This window comes from Uloborus diversus, chromosome 3, assembly GCF_026930045.1.
Source record: "Uloborus diversus isolate 005 chromosome 3, Udiv.v.3.1, whole genome shotgun sequence".
Taxonomy (NCBI): domain Eukaryota; kingdom Metazoa; phylum Arthropoda; class Arachnida; order Araneae; family Uloboridae; genus Uloborus; species Uloborus diversus.
In genome coordinates, this window is record NC_072733.1 from 173606255 (window position 1) to 173633485 (window position 27231).

At 34.1% G+C, this 27231-nt stretch overlaps 1 protein-coding gene across 1 annotated transcript in view; it reads left to right on the top strand.

Annotated features, from left to right (window-relative positions):
- The window catches only part of LOC129219053 (spectrin beta chain-like), a 321265-nt gene extending 309004 nt beyond the window's left edge, over nt 1-12261 (top strand). The window contains exons 70-74 of the mRNA XM_054853373.1: nt 723-845; nt 2315-3050; nt 4375-4479; nt 10419-10453; nt 11235-12261. Coding sequence (XP_054709348.1) covers nt 723-845; nt 2315-3050; nt 4375-4479; nt 10419-10453; nt 11235-11336 — 1101 coding nt within the window. The 3' untranslated portion in view covers nt 11337-12261. The remainder of the gene's footprint in view (nt 1-722; nt 846-2314; nt 3051-4374; nt 4480-10418; nt 10454-11234) is intronic.
- The last annotated feature ends 14970 nt before the right edge of the window (nt 12262-27231 follow it).

The following is a 27231-nucleotide window of genomic DNA, read 5'->3' on the forward strand; positions in this document are numbered from 1 at the left end:
AGTAAATTTTGTTTAACTCATTTCTCAGAGAAGATTTTTCATCTTCATAGTAGAAAAACATATTTCATCATACCCATTGCAGTAGTAGTCCCAGCTAACAAGTCAGTAAGGTTAAGTTTGCCTAGTTACAGACAGCTGATTGAGGGGATGTGAATGAGAAAAAGCACGAGAAATATTATGTAAAGTCACGTAGTCTGCTATTGTCCCTACAGACATAAAACTTTGTAGAACTACATATTCTATCTCTAATGCAATAATATTTGAGTTGAGAAAGTTAATTGTTGAAAGAGAAATGTACTCATGTTGTATACTCAAAAAAAAAAACCTTTATTTACATTTTTCCATCTTAAGTCAGTACTAATATTTAATATGTTATATATATATATATATATATAACTTTGAGTGTTATTTAACATCGAATTTAGACTAGATCTGACATTAGAAAATTAACGAGATACAAAATTTGAAATTAACTTTGCATTAGTTATACTTTTACTATATGTGCTCAACAAGAAACATTTTGAGCCAAAATGCTCCACCATTTGCTCTTTATTGTTTTAATGGTATTGGGTTTATGAAGTTAACTCTTCATTTCATTTCTTACAGTACAAGAGGAAATACTGAGGATATTTTAAAATTTTATTTTATGAATCCAAGATTGAAATATGTATTCTGCCTGTGAGAAGTATACTCAATCATTTTTTTTTTTTTATGAATTTCAGCTAGAACAAGAAGTTTCCCATAGAAGAGATGAAGAACAAAAAGCAAAAATTGTACAAGAGAAGTTGTTAGAGCAACAAAAACTAGATGATATCAAAAGAAAAGAAGAAGATAAGTTGTTAGAGGTAAACTTGTTAGATTTGACCTGTACCAGAATTTTGAACAGATTTAGGTTACATACATCATCCATAATAGAAACTGATTTGGAGTACGAAAAAATTTTTGGTTAAGGAAGGAGTTCCACAGCTGAAGTTCAGTTAATTATATTTTCTATGTTTGAAAGGTGTAGTATCAAAACAGCTCAATCCATTTTTATAAATTTTACAAGATAGACGAAAAGGTTTCATGATCCGCCCACTTACTTTTCCTAAAAGATTTTTTCGTATGAAAAACATTGGTGCTTATCTCCATTCTTATTTTCATTTTTAAATTAGTAGTGTTATTTAGTTATTTATGAATAAAAATAGCTTGGATTGAACTTGTTTTGAAATAAATTATTCTTCTCTTTCATGTTTTCCGTTCCAAATTCTTGTAATTTTGTTAAGTTAAATTTCATGCCTGTAAAATCGAAAGGTTGAGTTAATTACTCATTGTATCATACTATTATGTATTAGTTATTGTGATTCTGAACATTCAGTCATAATCAAGAAAATGCTTAGTTAAATAGACAAAAATTACAAAAAAAAATTAAAGCAAAAGTATGCCAAGCCTGCCAAGAGACTCGGAAAGGAACCCTATTGCAAGAAAATTGAGACAGAAATGTGTTTGGTATGATGCTCCGTTTTAGCAACTATTAAGAGGAAAATGTTTTTGTATCCCATTTTCAGAATGAAGTAAAGATTTTGGGATTAAAAACTGCAAGAGTTTTTCTTTTTTCCGGCAACAGATGTAGTTAATAATGTATGGGGGAGGATAATTATCTTTACAGGTTCCTGTCAATGAAAGCACAGATTGAGCTGGTTCTGGTGTAAACTGACTTTTTCACAAGGGTTTAGACCAGATTAAGTTCAATTCTATCCAAGTCGCTTGAAGCAGAATAGTATCTTCCAAGATTGTTCAAATTATGAAAATTTTTTTTAAAAAATCATGGATGGAGCTGTTTTTCCTACTAAATTCCTTCATTGTAATCCAAAAATAAATTGCAGAAAGGTTGCCATTATAAGATAAACTTGTTTTCTTTGGATAAACATTGGTTATAAAAGATTCTGTAAACCTCTTATATTTATTATGTATCACATTATAGTATATTAAACTGCAAATTGGGGGAAAATTTTGAAAAAAAAAAACAAACTTAGTAAAACGTTTGAAGCATGAAGTAAAATTTGGAATTTTTGAATGCTTCCTAATCTTTTAATGATGCGGATAATGCACCAAAAAATAAATTAAAGTTATAATTTATGATTGAAACAATATTTTTAAAAATATTTCATTTCACTAAAAAACATTTGCGTATATACAGTAGTATATTGAAATATAATCCATTGAAGCATAATAACTTGTGAAGTTTTGCTTTTGAGTTATGCTCACTTATACTTGCTTCTTTTCAACTTTGTTCGTTAGAAATTTATATCTAAAGTGTTTTTTCTTGTTTAAGGAACGAAAAAGGTTGAGAGTTGAAACTGACGCATTGTCAAGAATAGAATCAGATGAAGAATTCCTCACCCCTGTGTCTGTACCTACTGATGAGCAATTTTTTAAGCGCATAAACAGTAAAAGGTCATTTAATGACCTTTCTTTAAGCATGAGCAGATCAACACCACCACCTATCATTAAAAGAAGAGTATCAGCTGCACCGAAAAAATTCTCTGTACCACCAACTACAGCCGAAGGTTTCTTGGATCGTAAGCAGGAACTACAAACAAGGGGCAAACGATCCACGAACAGGTCTTGGAAGACATATTACACTGTTTTATGTGGGCAATTGTTATGTTTTTTCAAAAATCAAAATACTTTTATGGCACAAAATGCTGCTAAACCACCTGTGAATATCCTTAATGCAATATGTACGATACCAAAAGACTACCAAAAGAAAAAGTATGTGTTTCGGGTCGAAATCTCTGATGGATCTTCATTCCTTTTTGAAGCTCCTAATGATATCAAACGAGATGAGTGGATTAAAAAAATATGCTACACATCACAGTTATCACCAAGTGAGCAACTCAAAGATTCTCTTCCTGACAGAGTTTCGATAGAAGATGAAACTGATGAAACAGAAGAAGATAAAATGTATGAGTCTCCATTTGAAGAATCAGAAAGAAAAACTTCAAGCGAGAGTTATGATGTACCTTCCAATCGATCATCATTGTCAAATCAATCCAGTTATAAAACAGGTAACTTATTAAGTATGCAGAATTATTAGTACTGGATATGTACATAGATGATTGTACATATCGAATACAAATCCTGAAAACATTTTGATTTGCACACACATCTTTTATTCCGTCTAAAGAGCAGTATGGTTAACTCCTTTTTTTGTTGTGTCATTTTTGTGAAATTTTAATAAATATTTCTCTTAATGATCGCAGTTTAAGGACCGCTTCGTGCATCTCCTCAGCTGAAATATTATTTAGCTTACTTAGATTGAGAACAAATTCTAATGTTTCCTGTTTGAATAGAAAACTGCATTTTCTAAAAAATATTTCTATTAAACAAGGCATAAAGTGCACAAAACTATATCAAATATACTTTTCCTATTAACATGTCAAAATAATTTTTAAAAAAATGAGATGTTTGTATTTTCTCCAATGTAACCAACTGTTTTGTTTTCTTTGTATTAAATTGAACTAATGCCCCCAAGTGTAAAACTATTGCATTCACACTGCATTTCAAATTTAATTGCATTCTCTAAAGTATCAGTCACTATGTTATAAATCATCATGAAGTGCGGCCTTGGTTAGTTGAGGTATGACTTTTACAATACTTACTTGTTTTTGGGGGAGTTCAATGAAAAAGAAGCGTGTTATTGGTGCAGATTTGAATTGGAATATCTTTAAAAAATTACTATGACAGGAACCTAACTCAACTCGACTCCAATTACCCTCCCTATTATCCTAAACAGAAGTAAATATCGTCATCGTTTTGGCTCAACGTATCAGAGCCAAACTCTATGTGTTATATATATATATGTATGCGTGCATATTTCTATGAGTACATACATGAGTTCAAGGGTTGCTTAGTGGTTAAATAATAGAAGTTGCTAAGCAAAAAGGTTTGGGAACTTTTGATTTATCCCATTTTTATACAATGTGTCTTAGTACTTCTCTCATTGAAATTTATGACAAAAAGATGGTAAATGACAAATATATATTAAATAATTGTTATTGCTTACATCAGAGGTGCCCAACCTTTGTTTATCAGACTGACCAAACCACATATTAAGTCAAAGTACTCGTAAAATTTTGAACTATTCAATTTGTTTCAAAATAACATGGGAAAAGGAAAGAAAATTACAAACCAAGAATTATTTTCATCAGTACTTGTTTTATTAATATGAAGTTTGCATCTGGTTCCAGAAAATTTTTGAATATTTGGCTCCAAACTTGGTAATAATATGAGTAATCGTAATTTCCGATACAGACGTCAGCTTCCCAGGTTTGAAGGTTGGGCACCACTGGCTTATGTGACTAAAAACTATAAAAACTTTCTTTTTAACAGCTGTAGCCTCGCAGTCGAGTATTTCCACCTTGCAGGATGTTCATTCAGACAGTTCAGAAGAAGAAGATTACTTTTATTCTGTGGCTGGTCCTACGCCTCGAGGTAGTAGTACTTAGTCTGAGAATAAAGATTAACTGCTTATGAAAAACATTTGGACTGCTGACTTTTTACAATTAGTTCATACTACAGTGCAGAACCTTTTATCTGGGAACCAAAAAACCGGGAAACCAGAAAACCGGCAACTTTTACCCGATTTTCCCGCCATCTTTTAAAAATACACCATTTTGACAATTTTTGAAAAATGAAGCATTTTTTCTGCAATACCAAAAGAATATGAACGATTTCTTAATAAACACCATATAACTGACGAGAAACTGTTGCAAACACTAACTTCAAATGGTTATCCTTTATGCGGGGCAAAATTTCCGAAAGATTTTCTTGAATTAAAAAGTACATTTGTAAATCTGAAATTTTCGTGTTTTATTCCAACTGAAAGCTAAGGAAATGAATATTGTCGCAGTCTAATGCAGTATTTGATTGAATGGCCTCTAATTAAAGGCATTTGGCGTAAGTGACGTCTCAAAAGTGTGGGAAACGCCGAAAACCAGATTCGCGATTTTTTTGGATAGTTAGTTGATCGTGAAATCTAGAAATCCATTAAACGCAAGACTAATAAGGCTGCAAGAACTCATAAATCAAATTTCTGTTATATTAACCAAATGCAAAAGCATTAGTTATCAATAGCTACCGTAATCGCAAACACGAAACCTTTACAAAAAATTTAAAAAAAAAAAGTGCGATCATGAAAGTGAATTATTTTATACACTATAGTAGAAAATTTGCACACTTAGGTTCAAAAACTTATTTTTTGCCCTTCCCTTCATTTTCTTTTGTTTAAAAGCATCGAAAAGTGGAAGATTTTCCCTTTCTTTTCCAAATAGAATGTGAGGGTCCCCGGTATTATGAGTTAGGCATTATGAGAGATTAGTAGTGTTTTGGTGTTCAAATTATTCATTCACTGGTAGTTTTTAATATTTCGATATTTATAAGCATTTCTGAACTGTTTTCTTCTTATTTTAATATGCATAACTATTTATTATAGTAATTTAAGTTTTACAAACAATCGTCCAGTAGCGTTTTTTAGCGATTCAGAAAACCGGGAAATTCAGATATCCGGGATAGCGATGGTCCCGAACTTCCCGGATAATTGGTTCTCTACTGTAGTATATAAAATATGACATATTACAAGGATCATTCCACGTCAAATCGCCTAAATTAAATAGTCGGCTGTGCCGTCATGTCTCTGATTTTTTCCATTATTTTTTTACGAATAGATATCTATGAGAAAAGCCCAAATTAGTTTTTTTTTTAGATTTTTTGAATGAAAATTACGCTTTGGAGAATTTTTTCAAAAATTCGATTTTTGATCATTTTTCGAAGTCGCCGTTTTGGCATGAATTCAGAAAATCTCTCTAATTTCTTTATTTTTCAACCAATTAAGCTGAATTTGGTATCAATTTCAAGCTATTATTTTTCTCTTTCAGTGTGAATGACAGAAAGTATTCTATGAACAGTTGAGTGTTGCCACTCTTCATCTGAAGTCAGTTTTTATGTTTTTTCAATTGGGAGATTAAATAAGTTATACCTCCGGAGTTCCTACTTCGATCTGCATCAAATTTTTTTTTTTGTAGCATATTTAAATCATTTTCTAGCTATGTAGAAAAAAGTAGAAGGGTGTTTTATGTTGTTTTGAAATTAAAAAACAAAGTTTGTTTTGCAGAAAAATATGTTTTCTATTACTTTAAATCACTTTACGCTGAAAAAAGGCCAAAAACTTTTCAAAACAATTAATACAGGACTCCCAAAGGATTTGTATCAGTAGTTAATTGCTAAAAAGTTGTTTAGTTTTGAAAAGAAATGTGCAAAAACCTCCGTTTCAGACTTTGCAAAAATAAATAAATAAAAACCACTTTTGATTAAAAGTGTACTAAATATTAAGAATAATAATTTGAAGAATAGTATTAAAATATTTTTAATGGAATTATTTTGCTTTTTTTTTTGACATGAAAGGATGGAAAAAAAATTACTGTTGAAAACTTTTCTTAGTATAATCTTGTTTGAATTACGTTACTCCTGACAATGAACTTCCACACTTACAGTAAGTCCTCTACAACTCTAGATTTCTCCAAAGTAGATTTTTTTTGCTGATTGAAGTATATTTCAAAACCTCTTTGAAACTTATTGATAGACATTCTGACTTTTTCATCTTCTAATACAAAGGAAATAGTAAATTTTTTAAAAAATGCCTTCCACACAAACATGCCTTTCATTTCACATTTTATAATCGACGAAAGCTATGTGTCAATTGGCTTTCAAAAGCAAAAGAAGAATGATGAATATTGTAAGAGCGGAAGATCATTGTCAGGTGTTATGTAATCCAAACAAATTTATTCTATGAAAACTTTTCAATAGTAATTATTCTTTTTCCCCCATCTTTTACTGTCAAAAAAAAAAAAAGCCAAATAATGTCATTAGAAATATTTTTCATACTATTCTTCAAATTATTATTCTTAATATTTGGTACACTTTCAAACAAAAGTGTTTTTTATTTATTTATTTATTTATTATTGCGAAGTCTGAAACAGAGGTTTTTGCACAATTCTTTTCAAAAGTAAACAACTTTTTAACGCATAACTATTCATACAAATCCTTTGAGAGTCCAGTATTAATTTTTCTGAAAAGTTTTTGACCTTTTTTAAACTTAAAAGGGATTTAAAGTAATAAAAAATTTGTATTTTCTGTAAAACAAGCTTTACTTTTTCATTTCAAAACAACAAAAAATACCCTTCTACTTTTTTCTACATAGCAAGAGAATGATTTAAATATGCTACAAAAAATTTTGATGTAGATCGCAGTAGGTACTCTGGAGAAATAACTTATTTAATCTCCCTATTGAAAAAACATAAAAACTGACTTTAAATGAAGAGTGGCAACACCCAACTGTTCATAGAATACTTTCTGTCATTCACACTGAAAGAGAAAAATATTAGCTTGAAATTGATACCAAATTCAGCTTAATTGGTTGAAAAGCAAAGAAATTAGAGAGATTTTCTGAATTCATGCCAAAACGGTGACTCCAAAAATGATCAAAAATCGAATTTTTGAAAAAATTCTCCAAAGCGTAATTTTTATTCAAAAAATCTAAAAAAAATAATTTGTACTTTTCTCATAGATATCTGTTTGTAAAAAAATAATGGACAAAATCTGAGACATGACAGCTCATGGCATTAGGCGATTTGACGTGAAATGACCCACAAGCAAATGACACATAATGATTACTGTAATTGCAAGTTAAAAGCTATAGATTATTGCATGGCAATATCAAAAATTTTGAAATTAAATTTAAAAAAAAAACCCTTCATTAAAACCATTGGCATTATTCCATTTCACAATAGTTATATACGAATACGATAATGTAAAAAATGCTGCATGATTTGTGATACATGCCTTTAACCCCCCGAAAAAATTTTAATATTTCACACACATACCTGTGTGTTGAACTTAATAATTAGATGCTTTAGAATTTTTCTAGGTACTATATCATCACATGTATTTTATCAACATTTACTCTATTTTGTTATTTTAAGGTTAAGTAAACTAGCTTTGCAACAGTTAGTGCATTGCTGCGTTGATAATTCTTGTTCTCATATTTTTAGTAATTTTACTCAACCTTGATTTTTTTTTTCCAAATATTTAAGTGTCTTGGGAAACCAGAAGATAATTAGTTATGTAGAAAAAGTTTTGAGTGTATGCTAATAAGTGTAAAAGACAGCCAACTAATGCACCCTGCATCACTGTTTTAATCCACATTGCCATATTTTGCTCCACTCCTATGTATACCCCTCGTATAGCTTGAGTCACCATGGCAGAGCACTTTATAATATAACTTACATTGGAACATTGTTTTTATAGTAAATTTGTACCTTCAAAAGAAGAGTAAAATATTTCTACCAAGGTTTTATGGGGCAAAGAGAAAAAAATGAACTATTTTTCTAATGAGGTATTTTAAATTTGCTATCAAAAATACTTTTGATCAAGTGAATGAGTAAATAAAAGAATAAATGAATGAATTGTTTTGCTGACGATGTAAAAGTTATGGGGATTGTCGAAAATGAAGAACAAGTAAAACAGCTGCAAGAGGATTTAGATCATATTACTAAGTGGGCAGATAAATGGGGTATGGCAGTTAATGTAGGGAAATGTCAAGTGCTACACTTAGGTCATGGAAATAAGCGTATGAGATATCGTTTACAGGGTTCAGTCATAAATCAGGCAGAAAATGTTATGGATCTGGGTGTCTTTATAAATCAGGACTTCAAATTTAGTCAACAGTGCAGTATTGCTAGTAACAAAGCCAACAAAATGCTTGGGTTCATCAATAGATCTATTTCAAACAAATCTAAGAAAGTTCTTCTGCCTTTATATAGGAGTTTAGTAAGACCTCATTTGGAGTATGCTGTTCAGTTTTGGTCGCCTTATCTGAAGAAAGATATTTTTGTATTGGAAAGGGTTCAAAGAAGGGTAACTAAATTAGTAAAGGGACTCTCAGATTTAGATTATGATACCAGACTTAATAGGCTTAACATGTATAGCCTGGAGCAAAGGAGAGTCAGAGGGGACATGATTCAGTTATTTAAATTTATCAAAATGAAAGATGTAAATGGATTAAATTTTTGCGGGGAAAGCAGGACAAGGGGTCATTGTTTTAAGCTATTTAAATCTCAGGCTAACTTGGAAATCAGGAAAAACTACTACTTTAGCAGGGTCGTGGGCACTTGGAATAGCTTACCGGAAGAGGCGGTAATGAGCAAGGGAGTGGATAGCTTTAAGAAAGCCATTGATCTTCATTGGGGACTAATTAATTGACTAGGACCAGCCTAGCTGGGCCCAGAGCCTGTTGCTGGTCGTCACATTTGTATTTGTATTTGTATTTGAATAGATAATAAAAAAATGAACAAATTGTGAAAATGAATATGTTTCGAATAAATGAACTAATACATGAGAAAAAATAAATGAGTGAAAAAGAAAATTAGTAAATTAATCTGAAAATAAGTGAAATCTTAAATGAGGGAATGTAAATGAATAAATGAATTAATAAATGATTGAATAAGTAAGCAAATGAACTTTTTCACTTCGCATCCTGTACTCGACAAATTGTATTGAACATTTAAAATCAAAACTTGCTTAAGATTAACTAAATAAGCACTGCACTGAGCATCAGTAGATCTCAATTAACATTTAGAATGTTTATTATATGAACATATCATTTAGTTATAACATGTGTTTGAGAATATACTCTTAGTTTAAACTTTGCTAGATAGGTGGTACTGCAAACCGAGAAAATATTTTACCATTTCACTTTACCTCACATACCCCAACTGCCAAAAGATGACAATATAGTCTTGAAAGCTGTAAAAAAAACTAAATTTTGTGGTAAAAAAAATGAGAGTTTCAAAATTATTTCAAGTTAGTTTTTGTACTATTACACACGAATGAAAGTTTAAAAATTTACCTTGACAGTTTAAAAGGAAGTGATGTGGTGTTTTATTGTTCTTATATATTGTCACGTAGATAGTGTAAGGAGACCAAGTGAACACTCTAGGTAAAGCAAGAGACGTAGTTTATTAACAGAGCACCACAGCTACACTCGGCTGAGAACTACTTCAGATCGAGAAACAAGTCACTTATATACAGTGATGGAAGATTCCAGAATACAAGATTTGCATATTTTAAATTTACATGTTTTGGAATATTCTAGAAACTACTAGAACAGGAAATAAAACAAATAAAGGTAATTACAAGAACGTACGATTAATTATTTCTCTTTTCAAATCACCGACCCGCGGTCGGTTTCGCGACCGAGGTCATCGAGGTGGTAGTCCGAAGCCTACCCGATCACGCCACAACGGCTGGGAGAAGAATTGACTTTGTGGCAATATATATATGTAGCTTCTTCTACTTATATGTATTTTCTTACTTTCTAGGTGAAGTTTCAATTGATGAGGTACAGAGAGAAGAAGTAAGTTGTCATTTTTTCTTTGGTTTTGTTTGCTTAATTTGTGGAAATGTGTTTACTGTTTATATTTTGCTCCAAATATTTTAGCTTGGACACGAACTATCTTTCATTAAAAGATCATTATTGTTTTTTTTTTTTTTCATGCATTTGGCATCAAATTACTCTCACTTTGGTATAAAAAATTATTCGTTTTAGAGATTAAAAATTTCGCACACATGAAAGGAAATTTCTGGAAATTAAGGTCCTAAAATGGCAATTTTTGTCTTTTATTGATTAAGTTATGAGGATCATGCTTGGGTCTGTTTTGCACATAGAATTGGACTTACGTTTTATGTCAAACACTAGATTCGGCAGACTTTTTTTTCCTCAAGTTGAAGTGAAGAGAGAGAAAAACTTGTTAAAGGATTGATTTTTTTTTTTTTTTGTTACGCTGGAACTTTTAGCTATTGCAAAAATTATGTTTAAACGGTGTTTTCCTGCAGTGGAAATAATGCTAGAAAAGCAGCAGGGAGGAGTGTGCTTTTAAGGAGATTTCATTGAATTTATAGTATATAACTACTAACAATGAATTACAAAGATAGGTCTTGAATCTATTGGAACAGTCCTCGTATTTTTAAAAAGAAAAAAATAATTTATTTTAATCTTTTATTTTGCAATTTTATAATTTAATTTTGAAGAGGAAAAGGTATGGGGATTTGTTATAAAGACATTTTTGGAAGAAAAATAAAAATACTTTCAAAACCTATTTTTCTTCTACTTATATTTTATGTATTACTATTTTCAGATCAAAAAACGAATGTCTTTACCATTGAGGACAGAAAGCAGCCAAAAACCATCTGGAAGCAAAAAGCGATGGAAGGTGTTTAGTCTTCGAAGAAAAAATTGAAACATGATTAAATGGATATGCAGTTGCTAGTTTTATGCAACATATCCTGATGAACAGAACAAAAAATCGTTATTCATCTTCAAAATTATTTAATTCATATCTTAATATTTAATCAATGATTTTTGTTGGTTTAAGCATTAGTTTCTATTTAAAAGGCAGTAAATATTTGAAGTGCATACTTAGTATTGCATCAATTAATTTAGAAAATAAAACAACAACTAGCAATATGTTTCCTAGTTATAAACAAGTCCATTAATTTCCGAGCTTCAAAACTGATTTCAGAAACATAACATTGATGTATTCTTAGTTTCTTTATTGAACCCTTAATTTCCATTTCTCACACATGTACATATATAAATGCAAATCAATGTTTGCAACATGTTCATTATGAATAGATATACAGAAATGTATTTAAAATAACATTAGAATTTTGGTAAAGCCTTGTTACTCAACTTACCTGGTGTTCCTCCTAAAAACGATTTGTATTTTGGATTTGTTTCCATAGCATGGGATATCATTTTTCAAATTTCCAAGCGAGATCAGTCTGTTACTGTAACCTTGCTACTTCAAGTTATGATCTATATATTATAGAAAAGAAAAGTGCATTTTATACATGCCCGTTTTATTTGATCTAATTCTGCTGATTTGAAAATTAACTGAATTACATGCTAATACAAAAGTGTTATGGATCCCTCGATTGAAGTAATTAACGTACAATTATCTCACTTATAGATGGGTCTAAGCTCTATTACTGGATCAAAATGAACTTTTGGAGTTTCACTATACTTACTAAGTGCACAAATTCTTTGAACAACAAATTAGTATTTTTCAAAATGTTCAGTGGGAGCGTCTAGAAATGTCACTAGTCTATAAAGCTTGTTATCAGATATTTTTTATGTTATTTATGACTAATTCATCTTTTGTATATTGTATAAAGTAACTATACAAAGAAATAAATATATACTTTGAATTAAGCAATGCATTTTCTGTTGTGTTTTGTCTCAATAGCACTGTCAGTAACCAAAAAGCTGCACGAAATTTTTTCTTTCAAAATTAAGCCAAGACTCTGCCGTCTGCTGATAAATAAAATGGCAGCAGTATATTTTAATCCGTGTCTACATTTTTGTACAGCTATCTAATCTATCCAGTTGCAAATCTAATGGTTTGCATATTGAACGGTTGCATTGGTGCCCAGAAATTCGACTAGCGTTTAAAGCATGAATACATTTGAGGTTAGATATCAATACAAGCAAGTTTTTTTGCGCATGCATGGTCTCGACTTACGTAGTTACACACGCAATTTCTTCTCTGTTGAAAAGGCCCTCCTTCCCCTAATTTCAAGGCTTTTATTTATTGATACTCTAATAATGCAAAAATAAACCTTTTGAACTAACCACTAGAGGAAGTTTACTTTTTTTTTTCTCCTTGATAAAATCACTGTATGTCAAGAAAGTAGCACTAATCGGCAAAATATCAAAAATTATTCAAAGCCAAAGCCTGGTCGTTTATGGTGTTCATAAATAAAATTTTAAGTAAAATTTAGCTATAAAAATGTGTATCCCTTGTTTCTAATTCAATTTCAATAACCAAGACATTTATTTGCGAGGCCCTGTTCAGGAAGTGGAAGTCTCTCCTCAAAACGTTTTTGGGGCCCAATCATATCCCTTAACCCCCCTCCAGGAGTCATACGCAATTCTCTATATTAAAACTAACTACTAATTAAAGACTTTTTGAGCACCTTTTCAAAAAAAAAAAAAAGGTCACACCCCGAAATATAAAAATGCGAGCGTAGTCTTGACAAAATAACCTTAGAGTAGTTAATTGCGTTAATTTATTCTAGTTTAAGTATAATTAATTGAAAACAATTCAAAATTTAGAGGAATAAATGGAAAGAGGAAAGATTCAAATTAAATAATCAATATTTTACTTTTTAGATACCTTATTCTGCTGCCCGATATTTTATGCTGTTCTCAAATTCTTTAATATTAGCTTTTAATGCACAGTAAACTCAAATTTCCCGTTCAGATATAAATTCCAAAAAATAAAAATATCAGTTCCTTCAAAAAGAAGAATTTAAAAAAAAAGTTTAAGTTATTTGTTCATTTCTGAAACAGAAGATTTTTTTTTTACATTATCAAAACACACAAAACCCGAAATACTATAGCTTCGGAGCATACACTGGTGTGCAAAAATTAAGGACCAGACGGTTTTTTCAATATAACTTTGTACAAAAGCTTTCCAAATCAACACATTTAACACCGTAAGATCCCCAATACGTAAGGACATGTGTAATGTAAGCAACATTTACTAAAAGAGAAATCAGAGGGATAAAAAGAAGCTTTATTGGAAAAGTAGCATGGAGCGCAATGCGATTGAAGGCCGAAACATCCCTGTGATGGGTGTCCAGCAAGAAACATCCGCTCTTTAGTAGAGGATATGATCTCCCCCGACTGCTAGGCAGGTTTCACAGCGTCTGCCCATGCTGAGAATGAGGGTGTCAATGGGTTGTTGAGGCATTGCTGCCCATTCGTCTTGCAGCGCCAATCGAAGCTCCCGAATCGTTACTGGTGGTAAGGTACGAGCTGCCAAGCGTTTGCCTAGAAAATCCCATACATGCTCGATGGGATTGAGATCCGGAGATCGTGCCGGCCAATCCATACGTTCAATATCCTCACTCTCTAAGAGCTGTTCGGCAGCTACTGTGCGATGACATGGTACATTGTGGTCCATGAAACGGAACTGCGGACCCATAGCGCCTCTAAAAAGACGCACATATGGAAGAAGAATCTCGTTACAATAACAGGTCCCGTTGGCTGAACCTGCGTCGAAGATGTGAAGGTCTGTACGACTACCAAGCATGATGCCTCCCCAAACGAGAACACCGCGACCTCCATACCTGTCCCTTTCAATGATGTTCGAGGGATGATTGCGACTTCCAAGCTCTCTCCAGATGAGTATGCGATGAGAATCGCTACTCAGACTGAATCTGCTCTCATCTGTAAAGAGTACTCGTCCCCCTTCATTGTCTCTCCAATTCCGGTGTTCCCGGCACAACAGAGAACGCCTTCTCCGATGGGCAGGCGTTAGAGGTACACACCGTATAGGGCGCCGTGCAAACAGACCACCGTGCAGTCTTCTGGCCATGGTAAAACGCGATATCGGTCGTCCAGTCGCCTGTGTCGTGTGTCTAGCGATTTCTCCCGCTGTCTGCCGCCTGTTTCTTCTGGCCTGTAAGACAATATACCGGTCATCTGCGGGTGTGGTTCCTCGTGGACGACCACTACTGAACCCCCGGATAGCTGTTCCTATAGTTTGAAATTGTCTCCAAAGTCGTGAAACGATGCTGTGAGCAATTCCGAACTCTGCAGCCACACTTGTCCCATTGCGGCCTTCCTCCAACTTCCCAATGATTCGACCTCGGGTAAAAGCATCCAGATGTCGTCTAACTGATTATTTGCCATTTCTCGCTGAGGCAGCCACTCGGTGTGATTTTAACTGCTATACGGCGTGCAATCACTTTGCCAGAAATTCTGATCTTACACCGACAACATGCTTTATACTACTCAGACACCCCCCCATTACGTCTGCCTGCATATCTGCGCATGTGCTACCGTACATCACCTTACTTAATCTCCTGATTGGTCTTTCAGTCCACTCTGCCTCTTCGTTCAGCTGATATGCTAATTTTTCGACTTCGTCCTTAATTGTTGCACACCAGTGTAAAAAATATCCCCCATTTACGTCGCAAAGAATCTGGATATTTTACATACCGTAGTACCCGCCCTATAATTCAGAAAAAAAGACTCGCATATTTCTCTTATTCTGTGCAAAGTGATAAAATGCAGAATAATTAACTGAAGTTATTATATTTGATGCCGGTACAAAAAAGAAATTTCATTCGCAACCAAAAATACTATTTTTTTGCTCAAAGCAAGAACTTTGCTGATTTTTTAATTCGAGCAGCAAAATAGTACTTAGATAAAGCATCTCATCTTTTTACTTCCTTTTCCAAAAAAGGAAGTATTGTATTCGCGAAAAAAGTTTCACTCAAAAATCGACCTTAATTTCCATTTTACTCACCTCCAAATGAATATTGAGCTTTTTTTTTTGACTCGTGGATAAGTGCCTAAGAACGCATAGACACGCGAAATATCCATAATGACGATTCCCGAGTTAATTACAACGAATTTTCTCATGACGTCTGTATATACATAGGCATGTATGTGCGTATGTATGTCGCATAATTCAAGAACGGTAAGTCCTTGAAAGTTGAAATTTGGTACGTAGACTCCTAGTGGGGTCTAGTTGTGCACCTCCCCTTTTTGTTGCATTCGGGTGTTTCTAAAGGGGTCTTTTTGCCCTTTTTGGGGGAATTCATTAATTTCGATGTAAACTCAAGTGGTGTTATAATTTGGCGGACACTTGGCGATATATCCCCAGTCTTTTGGTCGCCAACTTGGCGACAAATTTGCCGATTTTTTTTTAATCTGTTTCAATTTGGCCACTGTTGGTGATATTTAGAGATTAAGGTATTGAATCACATTAAAATTGCTAGTAATGGGGAAATGACATTAAATTGGAGTAAAAGGAGGCCATGTGATGCGGCTCGTGTTTTTTTTTTTTTTTTTAATGCGGCGGCAAATTGACACAACTTGTTGCGAAAAATTAAAAAAAAAAAAAAACTCATTTTCCCTCTCCAAAGTTATGATGTATTTACTCGCATCTTCGACTTCTGGAGGCGGGGTAAAGGCTTGAAACTGCAGCCCTTACACATTTTCTTTCACGTTCCTATATCAAGTTTATGTTCAAACTTAGTGTAAGTTTAATTGTGAGATATATTTATGAGCAATATATTGATTGCTTTGAGCCTTTAGTGGGGAAGTTACATACTAAAAGTTACGTCCAGGAAGCGCAGTTTTTGGCTATCTGCTACCATCAGATGGCTGGTGGAGGTTGGGAAGAGAAGGACCTTCCCCTGAAATAAAATTTTCGAAATTAGAAATGCAGTTTTTGCCAGTCTTTCAGGGAGTTAAACGTCGAGGTTGAGGCCTCTACTGACGAATTTTTCGAAATCGATTTTAAAGATCACACTTTTGGGGCAAATTTTGGAAACGTAAGGTGAAAAGTCGATTAACGCTTTTACTAAAACTTTTTAAAAATTGAAGTCAATTTTAGGCTACTTTTAGTGACGATTGGGTTCGAGGGCCCTCCCCGAAAAATGTTTTAAAAAAGGGAAGGAAAATATGTGAATAGATACCGTTTGAGAAAAGTTAAAAAATTAAATACTCTAAAACGCTATGTAGATTGTTGAAACGATGACGTCGAATCCCGTTGTTTGACCTAATGAAAGTTAATGTAAAAATCAAGTTTATCCTAGGATGTTCGCTTAATTAGAAACGCTTACGTCTCCTGTTCTATTCTAATTAGTTGAACAAACTTTCTTTTGCGCAGAAAAAAAAAAAAAAAAAAGCTCTTTCGAATGACATATTAATGCTATGGGGTGTGGTATTTTTTCACCCCCTCTTATTAGATGAAATATGAACATTGAGCTTAAAAAAATAATTTAATGAAAAAGAACCCAAAGAAGCGCTTTGAGGTGCAGGCTCCCGGGGTGCAATTGCATTTTGCAGCAAATATCAAGGTTCTAGGTGGTGTGGGGCCTCCTGGGCATTGCTTACCAAGAAAAAAAATTGTCTCCTTTTATACATACACAGATGGGTGACAAAATATTTCGAACATCTATCAATTAAGGAAAAAGCTTTATCAATACAGGCTTGGGACGCTCATTGACTTAATTATAGATTCTGAGACATGGCATGAACTAATATCATAAACAACATTTAATTGAATACAAATACAAAAGTGACGACCAGCAACAGGCTCTTAGCCCAGCTAGACTGGTCCTAGTCAATTTACAATCCCCAGTGAAGATCAATGGCCCTCCTAAAACTATCTACTCCCTTGCTCATTACCACCTCTTCCGGTAAGCTGTTCCAAGGTTCCGCTACCCTGCTAAAATAATAATTTTTCCTAATATCCATGTTAGCCTGAGATTTAAATAGCTTAAAAAATAGCTCTTTAAAGTGCTAAACTTCAGCTCCTTCCTAAACGAACATCTTTCATTTTAATAATTTAAACAACTGAATCATGTCCCCTCGGTCTCTTCTTTGCTCAAGACTGTACATTTCTAGCCTTCTAAGCCTGGAATCATAGTCTAAATGAGAAAATCTGTTTATTAGCCTTGTAGCCCGCCTTTGAACCCTTTCCAATACATTAATATCTGAAATATAGAATATGAAGCCTTCTTCTTGGAGAACAGTCTTAAATTCCAAAAGTATAGATGGGGAAGAAAATTGAGCATAGAGTGTTGACTCCAAGTATCTCTACAAATGTTCAAGTAAGAAGACTCAGAGTCAAGTAATATATTCTACCTCCTCATGCTCCTCAAAACTACTTTTGGACGATTTTTGCAGTGTGCCTTGTTTTAATATAGCGAGCATTCTCTATATAAGAGGTTGAGGTAAAATCTGGACAAAAGATGCACCTGCTCCCTCAGAATATTGACATAGTAAACAGCTGTAACCTTCCCAAACAAAATAACAAAAGGTCCAATGGGTTCAAAACCACGCCAAGATATCGTTACCCATACCATGAGGGAACCCTCGCCATGCTTCATAGTCGGCAAGAGGCAGTCAGAACAAAACGCTTCTTCGTGCTTTCTCAACACATAAATGCGTCCATTTCTCTAAAATATGATGAAAATTCATTCATAAAACCAGATAACTTCTTGCCATTGTAGTTCAGTTTACGACAATGGCGTGTTTGAAAAGCATGATGTGATGCAACTAATGGTGTGTGAATTGCAACTCTTATTTCAATGTTTGAAGCATCTTAATGAACAGAGGCGTAGCGTGTGGGGGGGGGGGGGGCACGAGCTCCCCACCCCCAACTTGCTGGACACTTAACCTTTTACCCCAGAATTATAAAGAAATTAGCACAAAAATCAAGAAGATTATCTATTTTTTCTAATTTGTATGGCCTTAAAAATGCTTTTAGACGGTTTTTTCTAATGTTTGGGTGGAAAAGAGGTCTGATCTCGTTTCCCCGGCCATTTTTCTAGATTGAAATTTGAAAAGCACAATTGTTACATTTTTTTTTCTCTAATTACATTAAAAAGTAGGATCTTTGGGGTTTCTGCCCCAAAATTTTTTAAAAATTGTAGTTCGAAAACGGTTTTAGACTATGTTAAAAAATATTTAGGGGAGAAAAGATCTGTGGGCCCATTCCAGAAATTTTTTGAAAATAAACAATCTAAAATATGCAATTGTGGGCCATGTTTGCTGTCGTCAAGAGGACCAACAATTTTTCGAAGTTGGAAATAAAGAAACAATTTTATTCAACTTTCAATAATACTAGGGGGATTTTTCGGAAGCTTTACCCCTGTAACTAATCGAAATTTAAGGCTGTTTTAAGTGATGTTGACGCGCAGGGGGAGGGCGGGCGCTCCCCCCATAAAATTTTCGAAGTTAGTTGTTAAAATGCGGTTTTAGACCATCTTCGGTAATGTTAGTGTGAAAAGAAGTTCGAACCCTGTCTTCGCCAATTTTCCGATATTGAAATTCCAGAAACGCAATTTTAGATGACTGGCTGACCCACGTGAAGCATGTGCACTCAAAGGAAGAATTTTCTGATTCAATGCAACCACGAGATGCTATAGACTAGCGTTTCTTAAATTGTGTTCCGCAGAACCCCAGGGTTCCACGAAACTCTATCAGGGGTTCCATGAAACTTGCATGCTTTCATTCCACATCCTTCAAGTTTGTCACTTAAAAAATCGATAAAAACGCTTTCCCAAAATTAAAAATAAGTTTACTTTTACTTTCGTACACTAATCTCAGCTTTATTACCCACCAGGGTCAGCCACTATAGGAATAATTTTATTTGTCGTCTGAAGTTGTGTCTTTAAGATCCAATTTCGAAAATTTTCCAAGATCAGTCATAAAGCACCTCTTTCTCACTTTTAAACACTTCAATTTTGAAAAAAATTCCGGAAGAAGCTACTGACCCCTAATATCACCAAAGATAGTTTAAAAGTGACTTCAATGTTGAAAAACTTATGGAAGGCACCCCAAATTCCCTTTCTTGCATCATTACCTAATACAGTCAATTCGCAATAGCTCAAATTGAAAGGGATCGTCAAAAAACTTCGACTTATCGCTAGTTTCGTTTTCGACATTTTAATATTAAAAACCATCGAATGTTTTAAATATATACATATAACAGACAAATTTACAGATTTAAAAAGTTTTTAAGCACATATGCGCAGTTTAATCAAAAGAATTGAGAGGAAAAAAAAATCAAAATCATGGTTTTGCTTTCGATATCGCTGGAACCACTTGAATACTGATTTTACTTCTGGAAAGGTGCATATCATCATTCGTTTCAAATTTGGATTCATGGATTCTACTGCTTTAGAAATTTCTTTCTTTCTTTTAATATCATTGACAGAGTACTTGCTTAGACATCTTTAATAGTAAAGAAAACTCATTCTGTCTCTCTGCTCAACAGGTGATCCTCTGCTTTAGAAAGGGTGCAGGAATTTTTTTGTGCAGGAATTGCAAGTGAAGAAGAAGTAATTTTCCTCTCATAATTCTTTCTTTCTTTTTTTTTTCGTTCTTTCGAAATAAATTTCGAGTCATCTTTGAAAAAACTTCGAGTTAAATGAAGTTAACTTTGAGATATTGAGAATAATTTGCATGAAATGAAAGACAAAGGGGTCGGGACTTCACAAAAACTTCGACTTATAGTAATATTTGAGTTATCGGACTTCGATCTATCGCGAATTGACTGTATTGCCTGAAATTACGATTTTTGATGTAAAATTCAAATATCCTACTATTAATACTAGCCACTCTTCCAGTATCTATGAAAGCAGTTGAAAGCACAATTCTAACATTTAACGAGTGGGGACTAATTTAAGTCAACATAACGTACAGTGACATCAAAGCCCCTGATTTATAAATAACTTTAAAAATTGTTGTAAAAAAAGAGACATTTTAGTTTTTAAGTTTAAAAAACTTTTCTTTGTAAATTTTAGTGAATTATTAACACTAATTATTAAAACACATCAGTATTTGTTCAGTAGGTTACCGCCCTATAGCCAGGGTTAAGGCAGAAATACATGAAAAACACCGCCAGCTCAATCAATTCCAGCCGAGGACTGCAGTTTCGTACTTATTAGCACTCATCAGCGCGGCATAGGAGTGACTGAACTGGAGGTGGAAAACCAATTAAGGAAACCTAGAGTGCCAAACACTGAGCTGGCGGTGTTTTTCATTTACATCAGTATTTCTTTTCCAAATTACGAAAATATTTTAATCATGTAACTCATGTATAAATTCTGAGGTTATTTATCCCTTTTAATAATACTCAGAATCACAAATAGGCATAGGCGGCTCGTACGAGGGTGCAGGGGAGGCAATTTCCCTCTCACTTTCAACAGTAAAGGGAGCCTCCACTTTTCTAATTTCAAAACTAAGGGGCGAATGAAAAATGATAGAGATAAATGATGATCTATTCACGTGTTTAAAGAAAAAAAATGACTTAATAAGTGCTTGTTTTATGCTTTTTTCATGTTATTAATTCGTAAAAATTAAAATGAAACTTTGATTTTGGGCAGGAGGGAATCTTCTCTGGCCATCATGTCCCGCTTTCGAGTCCGTTTCTCGAATTTTTGGAAGAAGGTCGATTCATTAATAATGACGTAAAAATTAAATTGCCCAATTTTTGAAGAAAAAATTTAGTTTTAAGGGTGTGTCACCCACCAAACCTGCCCGCCTTCCCCCTCGCACCTCCTTTGACCCCCACTTTTTGGGACACCTGCCCCTATACAAATAGAATGTTTTGGTGTTTATCATAACTATTAAGTTATTAATTAGCAGTCAGCAAAAATGAAGTCTATTTGAGATAAGAGCCTGGGCTTCCTCTCAAACAGAACCTTGGCTACACCATTGCAAACTATTGACAAAAAACTAAGAGTTCCACGAAAAAAAGTGAGCATTTAAAAGGGTTCCACTAATCAAAGAAATTAAGAAACGCTGTTTTAAAAGTTAAACCGCGATTGACAGTGTTAAAATCAGTGCTTTGTTTCCTAATTTTAACAACAACAGAACTGCTGCTTAGAACTCTGCTATGACGTATGAGTACAATTTTGCAAATCAATGGAAACTTGGATAAGAATTCTGCTGAAGAAAAAAACCCTATTAAAAACGATATTTGCGACCCAGGTAGGTAACCCAAGCCCATTCCCTTATTAGCACGCTGCTTTATCCGACTGAGCCAACGTGTCTTCGCTCTCGGCTGTGAAGTAATGTGCAATAAAAATAGGAATAAAAAAAAAAAACCTTTTTTTTGGACAAAAAAAAAAGGCAATATTTAGACCGTGGATTCATTTGTCGTCATTAGCAGACACGATAAAATATAAAATGAGGAGTAAGCCATGGAATTTGATAAAAGAATAAATAAGATCTCGTGTAGCGACAGAAAAACAGGCTGGAGGAATCATATATAAGATGTTCAATAATATTATCAGAGTATATTCGGGGACTCTTCCCGGAAATATTATCAGAATCTATGCCATAAATGCGAAATTTTAGACAGCCCTTGGTGATATCAGAGGTGAGAAAGGTTCGGGGACTTTCGGAGATTACTCAAAGTCTTAAAAATGGAATTTTAGACGATGTTTAAGGATGGGGCATTGCTGTTTTTCGAGAGTTTGAGCAGGGGCACACTATAAGATGCTTCTTGAAATCGAAGTCCTTACGCAATTCTACACCATCTTTGATGGCGATAGGAAAAGACGAGGGGTTCTGACACTTTTTCAATGTCAAAGTTTCAAAATTGCTCTTGTAGGCTAGTTTTGATAGCGTGAGTTGAAGGGATAGAGAGTTACGGACCTCTCTCCCTTCTCTTTTTTTCTTTTGGCAGTGTCTCTATCTTTTTCCTTTGATTAAAACAAAATATTCTGAAAAACTCTCCATCAGTTTTTTTTCCCAAAATTATTTGACTGCTTTGGTTTTTCCATAATGAAATTTTCAATTTCCAGCCTTATATATTTTTATTTGTTTGAAATACAAGCGTTTGCGGCCCCCGTCAAAAAAATTGTCCAGATTTAGCACTGATATGGTTCTTTTCGGTGATACCTTTTCACTTTCTTTTGTTTTAAATGTCATGCCTCCTGAATATCGCTGTAAAATTCTTGCTTATTTATTTTTTTGTTTCGCTTTTTACATTTAAACACTTTTAGAACTACTAGTGTGACTATAGTCATGACATTTTTAAAATCTTACTTACTCTGAAGCAACTTTTTCACTATTTAAAACGTATTTTGGAGACATATATATTTTTCTCCACTTAACGACGATTACCACAAAATTTTTATAAAAATTATTATGTCAGTGGCCCCTATGAAAATATGTTTATTCACCAATTCATTTTCTATTTGACTGAAGCTATGTTAAAAAAAAATGTTCGAAATATTCGTTTCAGCGACCCTCAGTTAAGTAAATCATAATGCAGAACCTTGGATGTTCTTAAATAATATTCAACAATTGCATTTGCTTTCAAAATTTCGCAGAAAAAAAACCGTTTTGAAACTTTTACTCTAATTGTTCACCTTTTATTTCTATTCCATTTTCTTAAGATCGCAAAGGTTTCCTTTCCGTTTTTTTTTAATTTTTTAATCCCGAAACTGGTGACCCGATTTCTGAAAAACTGGAAGGGAAGGGGCAACACCTTTCTTGGAGAAAGCCCTGGTACCCCCCCCCCCCCACCCAAATGTTGGTCACGCTACGCCTTTGTTAATGAAAACTGCTAATGACTATTTATATTTGATATTATCTCTAGGATAAGGGATAAACGTTTCCTACACTTCCGGTGCAAGAAACGTTCTTCCATGGTAAAACACGGAAAATTATTAACTAAGAATTGTTGTTATCATTACTATACCCTAATTTTATCGATGCAAAGTTCGATCAATATTTTAGGCACCAAATCTGACTACTTGTTCCATGTTTTCAACAATCATCCTTAATAACGAATGAAGATGTGTTTTGCAAGTTACCATTCGATTCGTAACATTGTACATAACAGCGGACCACCACATATGGATCCTTGACCGTAGGTTGGGCCCCGCTGCTCTACAACTAAACGCTTTTAGTTGTAAGATAAATAGATGAATATATAATTACGTTCTGTCTTTTTTTTTTTTTTCTGCAAATGTGAAAAATATTTTCCTTAAATTTCGTATATTTCTTTTAAAAGTTGATTTTATAACCGTTTTCGTCATTATTTTAAAAAGTCTTTGCGTTTAGTAGCTTTTATTAGTGTTGAAAAGTAAAAGAATTTCTAATAGATGGCAGCACCATAATAATGACCGAGAGCGGAAAACAACTAAAATCTTTCGGCTCGCTCACCGTTATTATTAATCAAACTGCCCCCTGCCCTAAAAGAGCTTCAATTTCTAAAATACTGTGTTCCGCTCCCCCTTCTCATAGTCGAGAAAAATAAAAATTGATATCCGACTGCCACCTCTGACAACGGCCCGGCGCCAAAGAAAAACTCTTTTGGTTGATCCACAAATGCTCAAAAAATATAGGTGCAACATAGCCCAAACTCGAGGGGTAAGGCTAAAGGTTTCGTAAATGATGATTGCCCTTAAATTTTTGAAAATTGAAGTCTTAAAAGCGCTATTTTAAACTAAGTTTGCTCACGTTAGATAAGAAGGGTTCCTCAGAAGGTTTTCGGACTGAAGACTTACCGTAATGAATTCCACCTATAGAAAAGTAAACCCAGAAGCAACTAACATAAAAGAAAAGGAAGAAAATGCTCCCTCTTTTATCCCTTCAGGGAAAGATTCAAGAATGAATTGTGAAAATTAGTTGCTTTAATTCTGTGTGCGTAGAATCAGGAAAGCGATCGTAGAAGTTAAAAAGTATACAAAATTATTTACTCGGAAGAGTATTAACAGCATGTATGAAACAACTGTAGTATGTAGTGGGCAGAATTTGCTGATATTTTCAAGGGAAAATTCTCACTTCCAGAGAAAGTACCCCTTACATAATTTTCCTCTGTGACCCTCAGACACAATTTAAAGGAATATTATCAGAAAAAGTTAAATGTGGGACGTAAGTTTTGGGGGCAACGTTCAAAGTTTATCCTGAACGGACTTAAAGATGCCTTCATAAAATTGAAACAGCTACTAATACACTGCTGAAAACAATTAGAGGATATTAAGATTTTGTGTTGATCTTGCAACTGGAGAACTTTTTGTATGATTGATAGATTATCGACAGCCGTAGTAGTAACTTATGTGAGACAAAAATTGCATTTGTTTGGCAGAAAAAAATACTTTTTTAAAAAAACTTTTGGGCACAAAAGGAAAAAACGCACTTTGTGCATATGAGAAAAACAAGTTAAAAAAGTGGGTTTCTTCAAAAGGAAATCGCTTTTAGTAAGGGGTATGGTAACCCCGGACGGCCAACAATGTAAAACACCTCTGAGGCATGGAATCAATGAATCTATTAATGAGGGGCTGGGGTATTCTGCCCCACTCTTCCTGAAGAGCTCTTTCCAGTTTTTGGAGAGGGTAGGCGTCCGGAAACTCGTTGCCTAGAATGTCCCAAACATGCTCTATTGGATTCATATCTGCAGAACACGCTGGCCATTCCATTCGCATGATTCCTTTCTCCAAAAGAAAATCTATCACCAAGTTAGAAATATGTGGTCTGCAATTGACATCCGTTAATATGAAGTTATCTCCAATTGCTGCAGGGTAAGGGACTCCAATAGGTTTGAGGGTTTCATCCCTACTTCGGCGACCGGTCAGAGTTCAATTCTGAATGACATGCAGATCAGTGAGCCCATCAATGTAAATGCCAGCATATACCATCTCACCCCCCCCCCCCCACCAAGTTTGACACTTTCGTGCACAAACGTTAAATTGTTTCTACTGCCACGTTCCCTCCAGGTTTAGCGCGAAATCTCATTCGCTGCCACTAAAACGTCGTCATCGACGTCAAACTCAAATTTGCATACTGAGATGTTTGAAATTGAGTAAAATTTGTATTTGTGACTCCCTTCTTCGATTCTATGAAAAAAAAATTTGCTAATACCTTTTTTTTTGTACAAGACTTAAAATATCCTTTAATTGTTTTGAGCAGTGTAAATTTAAAACTGCATTTGAATAGAGAAAAGCAGTGTACATAGTTTTTTAAAAAAAGGCTGGAGAAACCGAAAAGAAGATTTCATTATATAAAACCAAAGAAATGGGGGAATTAGAACCTGGCCCTCCCAAATACTCCTCCCCGAGATCTAACAGACCAGTTTTTGAACCATTCCAAAGACGAAAGACCCCAATTAAAACCATTTACTTGGCAAAGCAACCAAATTCAATTATGAAGTAGGGTAGACCGGGGCACGTTCACGCGGATTTTTTTCAATGAATTTTCCAAATTTTATGTTTTAACTTAGGAAATTTTAGACATTGCGGTTTTATGAAGCAGTTAAGGGTGTCAAAATTGGTACATTCAGTTGTTGCTCAGCTTGTGTTTTTAACCGTTAAAAAAATTATTTTTGAGTCCAAGTCGGTTGCGTAAACTTGCCCCGGACACGGGGCACGTTTACACATATTTATTTTGACACCCAACGTGGTTCTGTTAATGTTTTGAACATAATGTCTTACCATCGCAAAAAAAAAGCAAATTTATTACAGACTGGATAGTGTATTAAAGTTGAAGCTGAAGGGACATGAAGACAGCACTATATGATTGTAAGCTATGAGATACGAATGTGTAACTTAATTGCTCCGACGTTCAACGCGTAAACTTGCCTCGTCGCCAAGTTTGGATTTATTTTTAACGTGCAAAAAAAGTTAATAACATTTCAGTTCATACAAATACAATTCTCAAAAAAGGATAAAATTCTGCTAATTTTTATGTATTTGTTTCTTCTTAACAAAGTATTATTTATTCAGAACAAGCTTCAAAATGAGTAAAAACGACAAAAACGTGCATAAAGTACAAATAAAGTAATGAAATAGAGTTAAATACTCAGCAAACAGCTGTTTCGGGGCTGTCATATGCAAGCCCCTTCATCAGTGCATAAAAAAAGAACGAAAAGTTCACGCAATGTAGACCGAACAGCAAATGAGCATCATTTGCTGCTGACTGCCGAAACAGCATCATTTGCTATTCGGTCTACATTGTGTGGACTTTTCGTTCTTCTTTTATGCTCTGATGAAGGGACTTGCATATGACAGCCCCGAAACAGCTGTTTGCTGAGTTTTTAACTATTTTATTACTTTATTTGTACTTTATGCACGTTGTTGTCGTTTTTACTCATTCCATAGTACAAAGTTTTCGACTGCTGTTTTACAAGCTTCAAAACGTTCAACACAAAATTTACTCAACTTGGTAAAAAACAGATTATTCTTTCTGCATGCTGTACCGAAGATCGACTGATGCTCAAAAACTTGTGAGAATATTTGCTAGGAAGTAGCATCAATCTGTTATGACTGTTGGCTCTCCACTTATAATTCGTTTTGAAAAAAGGGCACTGCGTAAACGTGTCCCATGCGTAAACGTGCCCCGGTCTACCCTAATCGCGAGCTCCAGAACCTGAACAGACCCATAGCTTCATTGAATTCTCTAAAATCACAGCGGGTTTAGACGTAATAGCTAAATTAATTCGACAATCGATTTTCGCGAGAGATTTAGCCTCTTCAGCGTGTAGAGTTTGAAAGCCTAGGAATTCAAAAGGCTTATCACTGTAATCGGCCATGCCCTTATAAATGCCCTATGAATGAACCTTTATCAAACTCCTAGAGTGTCGAAAATCC